At 39.1% G+C, this 20,010-nt stretch overlaps 1 protein-coding gene across 1 annotated transcript; it reads right to left on the reverse strand.

The window, feature by feature from the left end:
• Positions 1-144: 144 nt before the first annotated feature.
• LOC131321868 (peroxisome biogenesis protein 5) lies at positions 145-18,389 on the reverse strand. The gene is made up of 15 exons (XM_058352841.1): positions 17,997-18,389; positions 16,730-16,858; positions 16,481-16,655; positions 14,894-15,087; positions 13,638-13,889; positions 12,964-13,086; positions 11,935-12,099; positions 10,854-11,047; positions 9,962-10,208; positions 9,780-9,864; positions 9,418-9,527; positions 9,033-9,257; positions 1,667-1,732; positions 650-744; positions 145-562 (listed from the first exon to the last, which is right to left on the reverse strand). Exons 1-15 carry the CDS (start codon positions 18,114-18,116, stop codon positions 484-486), a joined length of 2,259 nt encoding a protein of 752 aa, XP_058208824.1. The 5' UTR covers positions 18,117-18,389; the 3' UTR covers positions 145-483.
• Positions 18,390-20,010: the final 1,621 nt, after the last annotated feature.

Raw genomic sequence — 20,010 nt, forward strand, 5'->3', positions numbered from 1 at the left:
GGGGCAGCTGCAGATTGCTGGTAAAACTGTCGAAAGGGAGGATGAATGAGTTTCCAAAGTCCAAAAGGTTTTACTATAATCAACTCGAACCAAAACACCTGTTTGGCCATAACCCATAAGTAATACGCAGATGCACCATGAACATGTCTGCAAGAACTTCAGTAATTTCACATTCTGTATTACAAATACCATTCATACAACTCTCATCACTATTCTTATTCTTCTCCCCTTTTAACAATGGCCGCCTTTATAGTACTATAAACATTGTACAGTCACACCAGTAGGAGCTCAATGGTACAATTCGTTAGGAATAAATTTTAGGGAACAAGATTAGCCACATCTAATCTTTCGTCTCCCTACACTGGGACAGCTTTCCCATTCATGATAAAGCCGGATTATTTGTTAAGATTAAGCTGTAATCCCCAATCGCTCTTTCCTTTTAAACATGAAGAACGAGGAAGCTTCCAATCAAATAAAGCAAAATCACAGTGGGAACTCCTTTTGGAGAACATCAAGATTCCGGGAATCACAAGCTTGCATCATGTCATTCCGAGAAGCACAACTGCAGAGGAGATAAAGATAGTTCACCCATGGGTCATAATTGAATTGCATAGATGCAACAAAGAGTTATTCCATTCAATGGACATACCTTAAAGAAATTCTCAAATATTGCCAGGCATTGTCTGCTTTTGGATTCATTGCAAGAGCTCGGACATAGTAACGGATGGACTCCTCATACATACCCTAAATGTGGGAAAACAGAAACAATGTTTACAGACAACAAATGATTACATAGAAGATTCAACAACACTTCATAGGAGGGATTTTTGGTTGACTGGCGGGTTGTTCAACACTTCATAGGAGGCATGACAGAGTTAAGTTGATCTCCCTCTCATATAGGTCATTCATCCCATGCATGTTCATGTTAATAAACAAATTGTTTGGCACTATTGCTCTAGCACATATGTGCAACTTGGCATATTATATGAGCTTATTCCTTTCTGAGGAAGATACATCATCTGGAAATCCCAAAACTAACACAAAAATAAAAACAAAACAGGAACGAAAATAGTTCAATGAATGTCTTCAACTCAAGACAAGCTTAATTATTAACAGAGGTAAGGATATTAATGTATCTGGAGGGTTAAGTTTTGCGGGAAAAAGTGGGAGGAAGACTGTGGGAATGTGAGCAGTCATTCTTTTAGAGAGAGAGATAGATAGATGGGGATGCATAGAAAACATACAAAAAAAAAAAAAAAAAAAACAGAATAAGAAACTTTGGAGCAATATAACCTTTTTGGCAAAATTGCTGACACAGATGGAAACTGCAGCTCAATCCAGACCAATATGGGGGGTTTTGAGTAAATTTCTAGACCACAGGGGCGTTGAAGGATGACTTTCCTTGTTTTGTTTTAATTTAACACAAAATAGTCAGAAAAAATTATTTATTTTGGATAACCAACATTGTAGTACCTTTAGAAATCCATCCAGCCCTCTGGAGGCTCGACATTTTGGTGGGGTCATGGCCGGTGCCCTCCCCACCATATATATATATATATAAGGGTAAAAAATAAAAAAAGAACATTGTGTACATCTCTCAACGGAAATACTGAAAGTTGGATAATATTAAATTAATAACCATTAAAAAGGAAGAACATGTAATAACCTGGTTGGCATAACTGATCCCCATGTTAGCCCATGCACGAACATAATTAGGCTTCAAATCTAGTGCCTGAGAAGCCAATAGCATCACTACATTAATAGCACAAAATGGAAAGCAAGAAAAGAAATATGGAAACTTGATCATGAAGGAGTGAATATAGTTACACATTGCAGATTGAAATCACAACTATAGGATCTTTTACATATTCCTCTTTGGGCAGTACATGACTATTGTTCACCACAAGTACAAAACTATTAATCCCACAGCGTACCTACAATACCAAAACTAGGGAACCAAACGAGTGGCTCACACACCAATTGGCAGCAAATCTAAGAGAGCACATCGGCTCGCCAATTGATGAAGGGTCAAGAGAGATGTTGACAAACATGTCTTGGAATCACCCTCTAGGCATGGGTTGAACGTACAAACAATTCTCAGAATGGAGGAATTTTATACCTTAGTTAAATACAACACCATCCTTTCTCCAAAGACTTGTGATCTCAAAACCAGATACACGGAATTTAAATGCCCCTTCTGATTTAAACCAGATCAGAACCCCAAAATCATCATAAAAGGAAGGAGAGAGAGAGAGAGAGAGAGAGAGAGAGAGAGAGAGAGAGAGAGAGAGAGAGTAAAGTCATCTTACAAAACCCCTATCTTTCACAAGACCCTCTGTGTTTGCCTCACCAAGTCTAAATTTAGGGCCTCAACACGATTTTATTTTGAGTTTATCATCACAGCCTCATATAACAAGTGTAAACAAGGTCAAACATTATTTTTTGTTTTTACTTGTTTTGGGTAACTCCAAGGGGTTTGGCCAAGTGATTGTGAGAAATCAATATGTGCTCCATGAGGTCACAGGTTCTATTCCCATGAAGGCCAAACATTTCAAACCTGCACAATCTAGCCCGGACATCCGGTTATCCTAATTGAACGCACATGCAATTCTCAAAATGGAGAAATTTTATGTACCTAACTTAAATACAACACAATCCTTTCTCCAAAGGCTTATGATCCCATAACTAGATAAACCGAATTTAAATGCTAAAACCATTCAAAAGGACACTTCATGTGTTTATTTCATATTAAACCATAGAATGGATCCAACCATAGACCATCTACTGTGACCTTTGACCCATTAAAGTTTTTAGTTTTAACTGAACTAACATCTTGTAAAGTAACATACATATCACAACTCAACTACGAGTACAAGAATAACTAACCCTTATTTCGAGAGGCACCATTAGATGTTATCCCATACAAGAACAACTAAACCTTGTTTCGAGAGGCACCATCAGGTGTTATCCCATATTACTTTCTGCAGTTTAGTATCAAGAAAAGAGCACATATTCACATGAAGAAGATATGTTAACTTCGAATTCCTGAATGGAACATGCTCCGCTTTATTTGCCAATGCAAAAATGACATCACTCAAGTAAGATAGACTTTTATCGATCGTCTGACCATGAGAGCAAATATGCATGGTTGAAATACGTAATGCAGGAATGTTGTTGTATCGTGGTTTCTAGCATTTTCTGCTTTAGTTGATTTGTGGCGAGACTTACACTTTGCGTTTTAATTTTCCTGAAAAACATGTAGGCATTAATGCTTGAAATCTACAATGAGACTATCTATGATTTGCTATCCAGTGGCTTAACACGTGCAGAAAGTTCTGGTGTGAGAAAGCCATATGCCATTCACGTTGCAGACATCATGCTTAATGGCATATGACTTTCCCACACCACAATTTTATGCACGTGTTAAGCCACTGGATAGCAAATCATAGATAGACTCGTTGTAGATTTCAAGCATTGATGCCTACATGTTTTACAGGGAAATTAAAACGCAAAATGCAAGTCTCGCCACAAATCAACTAAAGCATGAAACCATAAAATGCATGAAACTAGAAACCACGATACAACAACATTACTTGCATTACATATTTCCAACCATGCTTTTGCTCTCATTGTCAAGCAATCAATAAAAGTCTATCTTGCTTGAGTGGTGTCATCTCTGTATTAGCAAAGAAAGCGGAGCATGTTCCATTCAAGAATTTGAAGCTAACATATCTTCTTTAGGTGAATATTTGCTTTCACGTGTTCTTTTCTTGACACTGGACTGCAGAAAGTAATATGGGGGGACCTTAATATGGGATAACATCTGATGATGCCTCTCTAAACAATGTTTAGTTGTTCTTGTACGGGATAACACCCGATGGTGCGTACAAGGCAATGTTCTAAGAGTTGCTAGGCGCTAATCGGGTGGTCGGCCACCTTCGAGAGATTAATCGGTGCATATTAATTAGTAATCGGCGATTAATCGTTTGTCGGACCTAATCTGATAGACCCCGCCAGCGATTAATTTCTTGTTTTAGAACACTGCTACAAGGTTTAGTTATTCTTGTACTCGTAGTTGAGTACATCTCTTGCAGCTTGTGATATGTATGTTACTTTAAAAGATGCTAGTTAACACTAAAATTCCTAATGGGTAAGAAGGTCACAATAGATGGCCTATGGTTGGATCCATTATATGGTTTAAAATGAAATAAATGGTTTAAGCATTTAAATTCTATTGATCTAGTTATGATATCATAAGCCTTTGGAGAAATGACGGTGTTGCATTTAAATTCTGTTGATCTGTTTTGTTGGTCTAGAGCAAATAAGTACCCATGCCAAACAAGAAAACATTAAAGTGGTTGTTGATACCCTTCTCTCTATATCGGATGAGGATCCTCTCATTGGGATGAAATATGATGAATCTCCCTCTCTCCCTCTCCTTAAATTTAGCCTTGGCAGTGCAAACACTCTCATTGGCATCCTACTGTTAGGATTTACAATCACCTTATCTTAGCACAGTGAAAAACAAAACCAACATCTTAACGTAACCACGCAAGAACATTTCTAAGTCTAATATAACTTGCTGACAAAAAAAAAGTCTAATATAACTACTAGGTCATGTATACTAGAGAACGTTTGATGCACTTCATTCTCGAATGCAACCTCTATTTCGTTTGTGATGAAGGTTGGAAAATCCCCTGGTCTACCTACTTTTTACTACCAAAATGGTTTTCTTAAATGCACTTTCCTGCGAGCAACAGTACATATGTCTCTCCATAACTTTAAAATTCTCTAAGTTTTCATAATCACCCATGCTTCTTTTTTGTTCCCAAAAGAAAAGGTACTCATATTTCCCCCCTCCACTTTCTCCCCTTCCAATCATCTATAATTGCTCCATTTGTATCAGAAATTTGGTATTCCTATGTCTCTATTTTGATTCTTATTTTTCCTAAAAGCGTGCCAAAATAGCCCTTGCTTCATACATAGATCTTATCTTGATCAAACTAGGTACCCAAGATAAAAATACATGACAACAAATTCAGACAGTTGTTCCCTGTATTCTGTGAATATATATTCTGTATCTTGAATATATATTCTGTATCTTCTTGTAATATGCTATTTTAGGACATGTATCGTAATCAAATCATAGCATAATCATAGGGTAATCATATCGTAATTATATCATAGGGTAATCATATTGTAATCAAATCTTGTAATCTTTCTTTCTTAGGCAAAGCTTTACTCTATTTAAAAGTGTACTCACCTCATTGTAATTCATTCAGAAATAACATTAGTATTTTCTGTCTCTGTTTCTCTATTTTCTATCATGGTATCAGAGCGGGTTCCGAAACCTTAACCTGCTCAGATCTCTGTTTTCTATCCTTAGATCTCTCTCCCTCTGTCAGCTACTATCGTTCCCTCTCTCTTTGTTTTTCAGCAACCCAAATCACAAGAAATACCCACAGCAATCGACACCTATCCATCTCCAACCGCCGGTGACCTACCCACACTCCGACAACCTCCAGCAGCACTTGCCGGCACTACAGTAGCTCCGGCGACCTCTGTTACAGCTCTGACGAACCAGTCTAAGGCAGATTAGTACTCTGGTATTCTGTTTTCTTTTTTGACTGCGTTTCTCTGTAAGCATCATGTCTGGCGATAAAAATCAGGTTATTAGTGTTCGTTTGACCGGTAACAACTACTCCTACTGGGCTCATGTGATGAAAGTTTTTGTTGTTGGTAAAGAAATGTGGGGATACGTAGATGGTTCTACGCTACCTCCTTTTGATCCAAAAGACCCAAGGTATGTCACTGCCATGGGAAAATGGAACACAGGGAATGCACAAATTTTGACTTGGTTTCACAACTCCGTAGAACCAAGTATTGGCATGAAATTTTCGAAATATAACACAGCAAAGAAAGTTTGGGATTATCTACAAGCTCTGTATCTTGAATCAAATTTTGCTAAACGATATGAGCTTGAAATGTCTATCTGAAATACCACCCAAAACAATAAATCCATTCAAAAAATTTATAACAAAATGACTACTTATTGGGATCAGTTAGCTCTCATGGAACCTTCAAAAATGCAACTACTTGATAGTTATGTCAAATTTCGTGAGGAGCTACGACTTGTTCAGTTTCTCATGGCCCTTCGGACTCAGTTTGAGCCTCTTCGTGGGGCTATCTTGCATCGGTCTCCATTGCCCTCAGTAGATGGTGCTGTTCATGAGCTTATCGCTGAGGAAACGCGGTTTAGAGTGGCTAATCTTGCCCCTCCCTCATAGTCTGTCTTTGCTGCCCCATTTGCTCCATCTGGCCAATATCCGGCACATCACTCGCCCACTCCAGCATCTCATCCTGTCCAATTTGCGGCCAAGCCAAGGCCTCAAATTCCTGAAGATGAGTGTAACTACTGCCATCAGAAGGGTCATTGGAAGCATCAATGCCCTAACCGTCCCAAGCCAAAGGGACGAAATGTTACTCAATCAATTGGTCCTCACGCCCCGCATCAGTCTTGGGCACCACAACAGCATTCTCGCCCTCCTGCAGCCTTGGCAACACCAGCCTCCAGTAGTGCACATCCAGAGTTTGATTATGAACAATTTCAGTAGTTTCAGGCTTACATGGAAGCCATTCGAGGGGGTTCCCCCCAAGCTTCTGCCATGACTACCACTCACTCAGGTTTGCATGGTTCTCCCACCTCAGATATCCAACCCACAGCTTGGATCTTTGATTCTGGCTCTTCTCATCATATGACTCCTGATATGTCTCTTCTTAATAATTGTGTGCCACCTGCTGTTCCTATTAGTATTGCCACAGCCAATGGTTCTCCCATGCATGTTGCTTCTATTCGTTCCATTCTATCTTCTACTGCACCTTCACTGTCTATTCCTAATGTCTTTTATACTCCTCAGTTGTCTTTGAGCCTACTTTCAATCAGCCAATTATCCGACTCTGGTTTTGATGTTGTTTTCTCTTCCTCTGGTTGTGTTGTGCAAGTTCGGGATTCCAAGAAGCAGATTGGGGTAGGCCGTAGAGTTGGTGATCTCTATCTTTTGGAGCACTTTCATCTCACAATAAAACATTCTTCCACTACTACGTCATCTTTTTGTTTAGATCATAAATCATCTCCGTTTTATCTTTGGCATTCTAGATTAGGACATTTGTCTAGTGAATGTCTAAAACTTTTAGTTAAGTCAGGTCATTTGGGTCATATTTCAGTCAGTAATATTTCAGGATGCAGTGGTTGTAAGTTTGCAAAAATGTCAGCTTTCTACTTCGCCTTTTCCGCTTGTTCACACTGATTTATGGGACCCTTCTCCGGTTGCTACTAAAGGTGGTTTTGTCTATTATGTCTCTTTTGTGGATGATTTTAGTCGGTATACTTGGGTTTACTTAATGACACACAAATCTGAGTTCTTTACGATTTATAAGAATTTCCATACCATGGTTCAAAATCAGTTATCTATATCAGTTAAAATTCTTTGATCTGACTTGGGTGGGGAATATTCATTCTCAGAGTTTCATAAATTCCTAAATTCGCTTGGGACTATCCACCAATCGTCTTGCACTGACACTCCTGCCCAAAATGGTGGAGCTGAAAGAAAATATCGTCACCTTCTTAATACTGCTCGGTCTCTACTCCTGTTTTCCTCCGTCCCGTCCTGTTACTGGGAGAAGTTGTTCTCACTGCAGCCTATCTCCTGAATCGGATTCCCACCTCTCTTCTCTCTGGTAGCTCTCCTTACGAGCAGCTTTATGGTCAGGTTTCTAATTACTCTCTTCTTCGAGTGTTTGGTTTTACCTGTTTTGTTCTCCTCCCCAAGAAAGACTGCACTAAACTCAGCACCCGTTGTGTCTTAGGTGTTTTTCTAGGGTATGGCATTAATCAAAAAGGGTATCGGTGTTATGATCCTGTGACCAAAAAGCTTTATGTTTCAAGGCACGTTGTCTTCTTAGAGCGTCTTCCCTATTTTACTCTTCCACCTCGCACTGCTCTAGTAGCCAAAGAAGACTCGATCCATATTGACCCCTTTTCTATGGATATGGATGTGCCTCCCGAAGAGTACACCTCCACTCTTCAGGTATCTGATATTTCTACAGCCCCCTCAGCATCACCTCGTTGTGCTCCGATCACCCAGGTCTACACCCGTCGTCCAACTTCTACAGCTGCTCCCCAATCTGCCTCTGCGGATCCTGATCCGCCTGCCCGCCGGTATCCCGTCTGCGACAATCGTCAACCACCGGTAAAATATGGCTTTACTAATACCTGTTTCTCATCCTCTTATCAATCATTCCTTTCCCACATTCACACTTATTTTGAGCCTAGGTCCTATAAAGAAGCTTGCAATGATCCCAATTGGGTGGATGCCATGCAAGCTGAACTTACTGCTCTTGCTCACAATCAGACTTGGGAGTTGGTTTCACTTCCGGAGGGTAAGAATCTAATCGGTTGCAAATGGGTCTACAAGGTTAAGACTCATTCTGATGGTTCTTTAGAACGGTATAAAGCCCGCTTAGTTGCTAAAGGGTTTTCTCAGGAGTATGGGATTGATTATGAGGAAACTTTTGCCCCCGTTGCCAAAATGACCACTTTTCGCACCTTGATCTCAGTGGCCGTAGTGCACTAGTGGCCTCTTTCTCAGTTGGATGTAAAGAATGCTTTTCTCAATGGCAATCTCTCTGAAGAGGTTTATATGCGGCCTCCTTTTGGCTTCTCTCGTCCTTCCGGTATGGTTTATCGCTTGCGTCGTGCTCAGTGTTAAACACCCCAATAAACAAAGATAGCTCTCAAAAGGAAAAAACGAAGTAAATGCATGAGTAGGTTAACATGGAAACCAAGAGTAAATTCAACCAATACAAGGAAATCTGAAAGTGGAAAGAGGTTTCACGTTTCATAAGATTTCAGCCCAGCTGGAACTGGAAGTTCAATGTCGTTCATGGATGCACGTAGAAGTTGTAAACAATGACATTTATCTAGCTTAACCAAGATATCCAAAAAGAGGGAGCACTCATCAAATAAGGATTACCTGTTGATAAGCCTCTATTGCATCAGCACTCTGGACACTATTGGCTTGTGTCGCACCAAGCTTGTTCCAAAGAGAGTAATCTCGTGGCTTGAGCTTCAAAGCAGTCTTAAATGACGCAATGGCTTTGTCAAATTCTCTGGATAAGTTAAACAAAACACCAAGAACTACATGTACATCAGCATCCTCAGGTGACATTTGGGCAGCCTCATTGAATAATCTAGCAACCTGTGCCATATTCAAACCAAGTACAGGATCTCAGACAAAATAACAAAACCATCAAAACAAAGAAACCAACTAGATGAGTGTTTTCAGTGGTCATGTGCATTGCACTGTTGACAGGAGTTTGGTGAACTATCTGTTCAAACTTGATGAAATAAACACGTACATCAGCATAATACAGAGAATCAGACATCTCCGGTCGAGCGAGCGTCCCATACTTTGGATGATGGCGTAGCCAACTATACAAGTACTTCAATGCAGCTGCTTGTTCCAACTCTGAAACATTTGCCAATATACGATTGGTGTGGTTATTTTGAAACTAAAATTGGGCCTCTCACAGACTCTCAACCATGCCATTTTTCACAAAATAAATTTCTAGGAACTTGAAATTTATGACCAAACAAAATTCAATTGTGGAAATCATGAAGATTCTACTAGAAAAATAGCGAGAATAATGAGGTTTAGCCAAATGTAATCTGGCAGCCACTAACTACATCCCTGTGCCCAAGGAGAGAATCAATCACTAACCATTTGTGTGACTCACGCCAAGAGCAAGAAGAACTTCCAGGTTTGTTGGGTCAACCTCCTGAGCACGCATCATGGCTGCAATAGCCTGCAACAAGAACAGTTTTAGAAGATTATGTGTAACAGGTTCAAGACCAACATATACAGGAAGGAAATCAGACAATCCATGTAACAACTATTCGAACCTGTTGATCATCATCATTCTCAGCATGGGCTATTCCAAGTAACCTCCAGCCTTCAGCATTGTCAGAGTTTTTAAGTACTTCAGCCTCAAGAGCAAGTACAGCCTCACTCAAAAGACCTTTGCGAAACAGCTCTTGACCTTCTTTCAAGGGATTTGGGTGACCGACGTAAGGATTCATATCAGAGAACTCATAAACCCCCCTCGAAGTCTCTGACCGTTGCTTGGCAGCTATTTGTTCATTCAAGTAACTATTTATTGATTCCCAATTGTTTCATGCAAAAAAAACAACAAAAACATAAAACTCAGAGTAGATTTCGAAGATGAAAGATTACATAACAATGAATGAACGGAAACTCTCCTCAAGAACATCGTAAGATACTTCTTTGCAAAACAAACGTTGATGGTTGAATGTATTCCTCCCCTCTTGAAAACACTAAATGCCTAGAATGAAGAGAGCATCGAACTAATTACATCGTTGTTCTGTCATAGGACTCATAATTACTAAGCTCGAGCATGCTCCTTTGGAGTAAAGTGGTCACAAACAATATCTACGAAATGTTTGATAACATATGGTAACAAGTAAAAATCTAAAAGAACATACAGAAAGGATTAAATAATGAAATTCTAATGATCTATTGTAACTCCACTGTTATACGTGTTGTGTCATAACTACTGAAGTTAGAAGCAAGCTTCCAGGTGGAGTTTAGGCAATCGGCAAACAAGGAACATAATATCATAAACAGTTTGAAGAGAATCGATCGAACGACAAAACACAACAGCTCGTGTTTGTTTCATGTGGCCGAAAAATTTCAAATCAACTAGTTAAAAATATTTAATCACTAAAGAGAGTAGCACTAAATGACAATCCCTCCTTTCAAGGTAAATGCACTTACTCATCATAGCCATTTGCCCAGTTATCAGCAGAATTCTCTCCCAATGCCCCTTCACCGAACTGATTCCCAAATTCTTCAGCCCAGTCCTGAACATGCAATTTGGAAAATTCATTGACCCACTGGTCATCAACTAATCCATTTTGATCACGTTCTGCAGCAAACTCACTAGCCCACCCATCTGGTCCACGAGAAATCTGAAAACCACAAAGCATTACTATAGGAGCACAAAGGAACATAAAAGGAGTTTGTCTGGAGCAACTTGACTGACATCTAACTGTAACTCACGGTATAAGTAACTAGGAGGATTAGGTTTAGACTTCCAATTTGGTCCGAAAACCAAAAGACATAAATTGACAATCAGACATGAAAAATTATTGCAATCAATATTTTCCAAAACCAAAGCAAAAGGAAGAATTCGAAACTTATAAAAAGAATTCTGAAAACCACAAAGCATTACTATAGGAGCACAAAGGAACATAAAAGGAGTTTGTCTGGAGCAACTTGACTGACATCTAACTGTAACTCACGGTATAAGTAACTAGGAGGATTAGGTTTAGACTTCCAATTTGGTCCGAGAAACAAAAGACATAAATTGACCATCAGACATGAAAAATTATTGCAATCAAGATTTTCCAAAACCAAAGCAAAAGGAAGAATTCGAAACTTATAAAAAGAATTTAAAGATAACGTTAATTCCTTAAGGCTTAAACGGTGGTAGTACTTTTCCTTCATCCACCAGGAATCTTCTTAGTATGCAAGATCTTGTCAGGAAAATAAGTCACAAAACAATTCCATTGCTAGAGCACTTCCAAACTTTGACAGGAATACCATCTGGTGCAAATTTCACTTCTTCAAAGCCTTTTTCACTTTGCCTACCTTAGTTTTGGTCTCACAAAAAGTAGAGTTAAGTTCTCATAATCTCAAACTTCATGAACGGGTCTCATTAAATTTTCAACACAGTGGATAAGAAATAATGAACAACACATTCAATGCAAGTAAAGTAGAAATTTTCACACAGCCATTATTATTTTCATATCACTGACTAGTAAAACTTGAACATTTGACAATTATTTATACTTGCCTCATGCGCGAACTGGTCAGCCCATGCATGACCTCCATTAAACTGTTGTTGATATTCAGTTGCCCAATCCCCAGGTGCAGATACTGCATTTGGCTTGACTTGATTGTCCTCCATAATTATTTCCCCACGACTCATCTTCGATACAAACTGGAGGAACTTTGAATTCTGTATGCCCATAAACCCAATGAGTATTTATTAAAAGGCAACAAAACAACTCATAAAATAATCAACAAACAGGTTCACAACTCACTGCAATCTTTTAAGATCGTGTTCAAATTCCAAAGGAAATATCTGTACACTGTAATCCATGTATTCTCTTATATGATGTCTCCATCTAACTTCATTACAAAACTTCATCATCTTTACCAGCTAGTGAAGTATTTCTTGGCATGAATATTTTTCCCTTAGATTTCTCGATCCAGCAGCTCCTACGATTTCCGCTGGCGGTATGATGGTAATCTTCCATGATAGATATGGCATCTTGGTCTATGTTGATGAACTATAAATTAGCGCAATAATGTACCTAGTTACTCCATCAAAAGATAGGCTACCTAATTATCAGTCACATGTGGAACACGCCACAGTAAGTGATTGCTAGTCTGCTACAGTTGAATCAATGGATCTTTTGTGAGAACCCACCACCATGGGAATGAAAGAGTCCCACATCGGTGGATGTGGGAAGTGTAAAATGGAATATAAGTAAAGGCCCTCCAGCTACTAATAACCCGAGGTTAACCTTTTGAGCCACGTGTTTAGGTAAAGGGTTAGCAAGTCAGCTGGGTCGGGTCGTTACATCTTTAACAGCTAACAAATGTTCCATAGTTCATGCCACAATTCAGATAAATACTGGTTCCTGTTATTTACATAAACGTGCAACTCATTCTTCACATAAACTAGCTCTGGTTCTCCACAAACGAAATTAAAAAAAAAATCATATTCGTGAACTCGCCTGACAACAAACATGGCCCATCACAAAAGCACAAGCACCATGTGTTCATTTCGAAGGACAACTATCAGGGCAGCAAATACCTGGAACTTAGGGTCGTTATTTTGTGCTAATGTGTGGGCTAACATACGAGTCTGCTCCATAGCAGCCAAATTTGCAATATTTGCACCTTTCATTTGATTTAGTGATGCAATCTGAGATTGTTCCTGCAAAACAACAAATAAGTGCATACTGGAGTCATAAAAACAACAAACGGAACCAGAAGTAACAAATATATTTAGTACAATCCTAGGGTATCCAAGAACAAGAGCTGTACTTACGGATAGACAAATTCAACGGGATAACAAAGGCTTCACAACATTTTACACATGTATTACGAGAACTAAATATGGATAAAGGATACTAGAGCAGGACAAACGACTGAGGATTCCTGATTATGCTTGGAGGACACTGAAAAAGAATGACTATACTGAATTTTCCAATTACATGTTCAACATAATTCAATGTCCTGGACCCTAGCCTAACTTGAAAGCCCATCAAGGTTCATTATGCAGGTTTCGAAAGCAACACGAGTGTTCCTAGCCTGTTACCCCAATTCTAGTGGAATCTTCAATTTTCCTTGACCTTTAACAACTGTAATACTTAGACGGCTGAAATATCAAAAAAAATTGTGTAAATTCAAATTACAGAGGAGACATTGGCTACAAAAATATGGTACTGCCAATGCAAATCCCATACTTCTTATATCACTTCTTACATGCTCGAATTCAGAAGCCCAACCATTAGCACCATGTTGTAGTTCAAATGAATGAGCCCATGCATTAGGATCACTGTGCTCTACTCTGCGTTGCGTGTATTCAGCAACCCATCCATCGGCAGCGTGAGGCCCAGGTTTCATCATACCTTGAGATTCATTCCAATAGTCCTCAAGCTCACGAAATCTACCAGGCAGCGGTCCCCTTGCCCGAATATCACCATCAATATCCAAGGAAGATAATAATGCATTTACCTGACGAAATGAACTTTCAAGCAATGAACAGACGAAGAAAAAAAGTCCAAAATACACAGATCAAAGCAGGAGTTATATGGAAGTTCCATTGACATAATCACATAAAAGATATCAACATTTATCACATCAATGGATGCTCATCGACCAAATCCTATTAGTTCCAACTCCACTAAGATGCTCATTGGTATCCAGGACTTGATGACAAAGGGACTACTCTGAAATCTTGCGAACTGCAGTGCCCTACGTCCTCCCCTCAGCCCATAGGCATCTAAGTAGGCTGGTGAGGTAATTTTGAAACAGCTAGATAACTAAGTAGTAAATAGTTCAGTGGAGAAAAGTCACCACAAAAAAGGTCTGAATCTATTTTTAAGTAGGTAAATTCCATTTGTTTGGAAGAATTAGCGTCGCTGGAGCAGAGCTCAGCGGAGATTGAGGTGGTTCCAGGTACAACTGGTAGTGTGCTAAATAGGAGGGAGTTATGCATTCTAGAGGCGACAATCATCCAACGAAAGTAGCCAAAAGTGATGGTGGGGTGAAAGGTCAAAGAGGATTAGTCTGAGACTCTGATTGGATCTGAAATGACGAAACGTAAGCTGAAGAAATTTGGAGGAAATGGGGTGAATGAATATAACCAAGTACGACAATAGCACCGTAGGAGTTAGCACTTAGCACAATGGTTTAGAAAACTCAGCATTAGACTAGGATCAGTTAAGTGGTGCTGATAGTAGATGTAGAGCTAGTCAAGTTTTTTTTTTTTTTGATAGCAATAGAGCTAGTCAAGTTGGACCTTTTTATAGAACAAAACTATTGAAAGAGAGACTCTGACACAAGAACTTGGCATCTACAAAACCCAAATACGTTCATTATTCAAAAGCACTACTTTTCCCACGGTTCTTAATTTCAAGAAACTATGGATGCAATGATTTCAAACAAAAGTTAAGAATAAACCTGATTCCAAAAGTCGAAGAAAAGCATGCAGCCTTATGGACAGCATGAGTACTCACCTGTGCATCGATGAAGTCTTCACTTTTATCAGCAAAAAAATGTCGAGCCATTATGCTGCTGCGATCACGTATGCATTGTTTGTCACCTTCAGACAATCCCAATACTGGAAGTGGAGTGGGACGAAATGGTATACCACCTTGGTTGCTATTTACAAATGAATGCAGAAAACTTGATAAAACTCTTTGTGGTGGCCCTGAAACAGGATGCAGAAGAAAAAAGTTCACCTTACAGGACCCATGTCCAAAGTTGCAAACCATCATTTTCCAGAGGTCATAATGCACTATTACAGGTCAAAGTCCTCTCAGCTAACTCAGCTAATCGAGTCTTGCTCTTCTGACACTTAAAGTAGACTTCACCTTCATCAGAATTTGCATAGTACATGTCCTTGCTAACAAGAACTAGATACCTTGCTAGAAGTTGGGTATCATTTTCTTTAATGAAATTATAGTAATTCTCAAAGCCAGCATCAGGAAAGCAGAATAGAAACATCTATCCAACCAACCACTGTTTAGTTTTTCCAAAATACTAAATGACAAAAACAATAATAAGTTCGACTCCATAGTATATGAACCACGGCAAAAACAATCCACTCGTCCAAACACAGGCGTTCCACGCAGCAATGGGGAAGATCATGAAATTGCACAATCACACTCAAATTAATCCACACAATAAAATATAGAAATCAACACCACTTATTGGGCTTTGATTCAGTGGCTGGCTTTCCATGGGAAGCTGGCAACAAAAGATAGGCTTATGGCTTGGGGGGTCACCCGTGAGAAGAGCTGTGTTTTATGTGGGGGTGGAGAGGAATCCCATGACCATCTTTTCTTCCACTGTCCCTTTTCTGCAGCTGTTTGGCGCTTGCTTTTGTCAAAATGTAGCATCTATAGAGCTTCTTGGTTTTTGCGGGATGAGATTGTTTGGAGTATCCAGTTATGTAAGGGGAAAACTATCAAATGCATGGTTTTCAAACTAGTTTTTGCAGCGGCCATTTATCATCTCTGGAGAGAAAGGAAAAATAGAATTTTTCAGCAGAGAGGTGTGGAGTGACGGGCTTTGGGCGATCAGATTGTTGAAAGCATTCGAGCTTGTCTATATGGATGGTGTAATGTGGACTCATCTGAAGCTAATCGACGGCTGTTTGAGGCTTAGGGGGTTCCTCTTTTTGTTTCCGGATCTGTGTTAAATTCTCGTATAGTTGATTGTTTTCCTGGCCCTTTGTTGGGTAGGAGCTTTGGTCTTTACTTGTATAGTCTGTTGGAGTTCAAAGACATTCCCTTGCTCCTTTTTCCCCTTTCTTTTGGTTGGTTATAAAATGCTTAACTTTCCAACAACAACAACAACAAACAAAAAACACCACTTATTGCAAAATTGACGACATTTCATCAAGTTATGTCATCAGGACCACAAAGTGGAACTCCATTTTAACCAGAACATAATAAAGACTACCCATATGACGTTGCATTATAATGGGTCAATTCCTGTGAGAAGCAAGATCTCTAGAAACTGCTCCCTCACATGAATACAAGGCAAATTCTATATTCACACCATAAAATGACAGAATAGTAGAAAGGGTTTAATTTTACCATCAAAATCTGGTTGCAATTGATTATTAGGTCTTATTGTTTGTTCTATTGCAGGCAAATGGGTTATACTGCCTCTTCCTTGGGAATAAGGAAGCTGAGGATTGTGTATCTCCTCCCAAACGTCTGCAAGTCTACCCTGATCTGCACTGCGGAAGCCCCGGAAAAATTCTGCGCCCTGACATATATTGAAATTCATGAGAGTAACCCAATGTGTTCAAGAAGAAATTTTACCAAAAAGCAAGATCGAACCTGAACATTAGGTTGCAGTGGACGGTCAAACTCTGAACCTGGGAGTGTAGTCAACGGCTCATCAGTTCCTGCGTAAACATTACCATCCGAATAGGTGGTTGTTGATGTAGGAATCTCTTTCAGCCTTTCCTGCTTGATTAGCCCACGTATAACATGAATGAGTGTTCATGAGTACAAATGCAACCACCCCAGACAGACCAAGACTACAATACCACAATGGACGGTTTTGTTTGGAGAGATGTGGGTTGCAAACGAAGGGATTAATGTTCACTTTAAACAACAGTATGCGAGGTTTAGCTATGGGTTACTTGTGAAACTAAAGTGAAAGATGTATTAGATGTAGAAGAGACGTTTTTCATTATAGTCCTTTTATAGCTGCAGTCCAAAAGACTAAGGATTTCAAATCACTCCTAATAGAAGGTATTTCAAATCAATCATGAAAAAGCTCACAAAATTAAAGATCACGCAATGTCGAAATCCAGTTACTTGTATGTGAAGTTTAGCTATGGGTTGCTAGTGAAACTAAAGCGAAAGATGTATTAGATGTAGAAGAGACGTTTTTCATTATAGTCCTTTTATAACTGCAGTCCAAAAGACAACGGATTTCAAATCACTCCTAATAGAAGGTATTTCAAATCAATCATGAAAAAGCTCACAAAATTAAAGATCACGCAATGTCGAAATTCAGTTAAATTTGAGCTATTCTTGTTGAAAAATAACGTCAAATGTCTCCTTTGAATCCACGCCTATCCAAGCGGAGCCCAATAGCTTACAAATGCTCCTAGAAACTTCTTACAGTTTATGCTCAACATACAAATACAATACTTCTACCGACTCCGTTAACTTTAAGAGATAATTTAGATTTAAGATCATTACTATTTTGGATAGCAGTTCGAGAACTCGTTCAGTTGTTCTGCATTTGGAAGTAAAGATTTGCTCTAATTTTTGCTCAACTTCTTTAATACGCCAAACCAAACAGTATCTCAGATAACAGACCACAATAATAAATAAGTTCAAACAATTCTCCGAAGAGCAATAAGTTCAGTCCTCGATAACATCGTACTAGCCAGCTGAAACTGATCAGAAATTGCATGCCTCTATAAGAAACTAACTCGACCGCATTCCCAAAGCGATACAGAAGCCGAAGGACAGATGTTTTCGCGTTGAAACCAGGTCAAATATCATAAACACTAGTAGAATTATCGAAACGATTATATGTTGACACATAATTCGATGGAGATAGAGAGAGAGGGAGCGGAAGGGTAACCTGAGTTTTAGAAGAAGAACCGATCAGGGTGTTGGCTAAAGCACCGAAGGGATTCGACGAAGAAGAAGAGCCCGGTACAGCGCAAGCCGCCCCACCGGTGACGAGGTCGCGCATCGCCATTTTCTCTGTCCTCTTATTCCTCCTCGGAATTCACAACTCTCTTCTTCTTCTTCCGTAATTCGATTCCGTACTCCTGTTTACACTGGATATATATTTTGTATACGTATGGATGATAAACTTCTAAGTGTTATCTATTTGGAGAGGAGGAAGGCATATGCAGTAGAGGAAGAAGATGACGACGAAGAAGGAGAAAGGAGAAGGAGAAACGCCGTCTGTCTATTTGGGAGTAGTTCGGTTTGTGTGATAGAGTAATTTATTGCGACCCCCCGCGATAGACTTTACCCTGTGTTTGTTTGCTGGCCTATTTCTATCCCTCCCCTCCCCTCCCCTCCCCTCCCCGGGGTACGTCGTGTTTCTAATTCCGACCAAGCATGTGGATAATTTAGGGATGTTTCCGGTAATTAACAATTTGTATATTTTTTTTTTGTGGTTGAGAACTTGTTTGGTATTTTTTGTAGTGAATAAGCTGTTGAGAAAAGTTATTTTCGGTAGTGAATAAATTATTAGAAATGGGGATGGTGTTGTGCAGTGGTGTGCGCAGCACTGTGTTGCGCACCTCCGAGGCATCGGATTGTACATCCGACGGCTCAGATCTCATATTGGCAATGAATGATTCTTGATCGTTGGTTGCCGAGATAAGATCCAAGCCGTCGGATGCACGATCCAACGGCTTGGAGGTTTGCAGCAGGGGGCTGGACATTTCACTACACAAGACCAACCCGAAGTCCAAGTTGTTGATGGGTTTGTGAAAATAGTTATTGTAGCAAAAAATAGTTTTGTTGACAATTTTTTTGTTAGTGAAAACAAGATGGTAAAATGCTTAAACTTTTTTGTTAGCGGAAATGATATGGTAAAATGCGTTAAATTTTTAGTATATTTTGTTAGTGGAAACGATGCTTTACACTGAATCATTCTGTAATGTTTTAACTCACCCTACGTCAGCGGTGAAGCTATGTTGGAGAGCCTGGGCTCCCAAATTTTAAATTTTTATTTCATGTATACATATTGAACATTAGAGTTAGGTTCCGGTAAGAGATTCCTCATTTTATTAAAATACGGGACTCCCCTTCCCGATTGAATTTCGATGATCCGAGCCTCTCAAAGTGATCAGAACGTGATTTTAAGGGTCCCCGCGAGAAATCAGCAAAAAAAAATGACCGGGAAGGGCTTCATCCGAGCAGTTTTCATTGAACAGTTATAAAAACTGCTCGGATGACGCTCTTCCCGGTCATTTTTTTTGCTGATTTCTCTCGGTGACCCTTAAAATTACGTTCTGTACACATTGAATGATTCGGATTTTCAAAATTTGTTCGGAAAATGAAAGTCCCTCATTTTAACAAAATGAGAGATCCCTCACTTGAAAATTTCTCTTGAACATTATTGATAATTATTCATGTATAACTACTTATAATCTGAATAATTTTGGTTTGATTTGATAAAAATTTGATTATCTTACATTTTCATTAATCAATTTCTTTCATAAATACTAAGCACGTGAAAATTGAAATAGCCTAAAGAAAAAAAAAAATTTGGTATACTTTAACTGCATTATTCTATTCTTCATATTCAAAAAAAAAAAATTGAATTATTCTAGAATTATTTCAATGTACAAATATTACGTATTGAAAAATAAAAACTTTAGAATATAATAGGTATATGTTACGATAAAAACTATATGTCTATCAAGCCGGAGCCTCCAGAAGAAAAATCCTGGCTTTGCCACGATGATGCCTTCACCTTCTTAGCACCATATATGCAATCTTTTTAGGGTTGTTTAACCTTTCTGGCCGTTTTTTTTTTGCACTTTCGTTCACCACTTCAAAGTTTGCTTGGTACCTATGAGAAAGAAATGAAAGGAAAATTTTTAAAAAAATCCCTATTCCTTTGTTTGGCT

Source organism: Rhododendron vialii, chromosome 4a (genome assembly GCF_030253575.1).
Source record: "Rhododendron vialii isolate Sample 1 chromosome 4a, ASM3025357v1".
Lineage (NCBI taxonomy): Eukaryota > Viridiplantae > Streptophyta > Magnoliopsida > Ericales > Ericaceae > Rhododendron > Rhododendron vialii.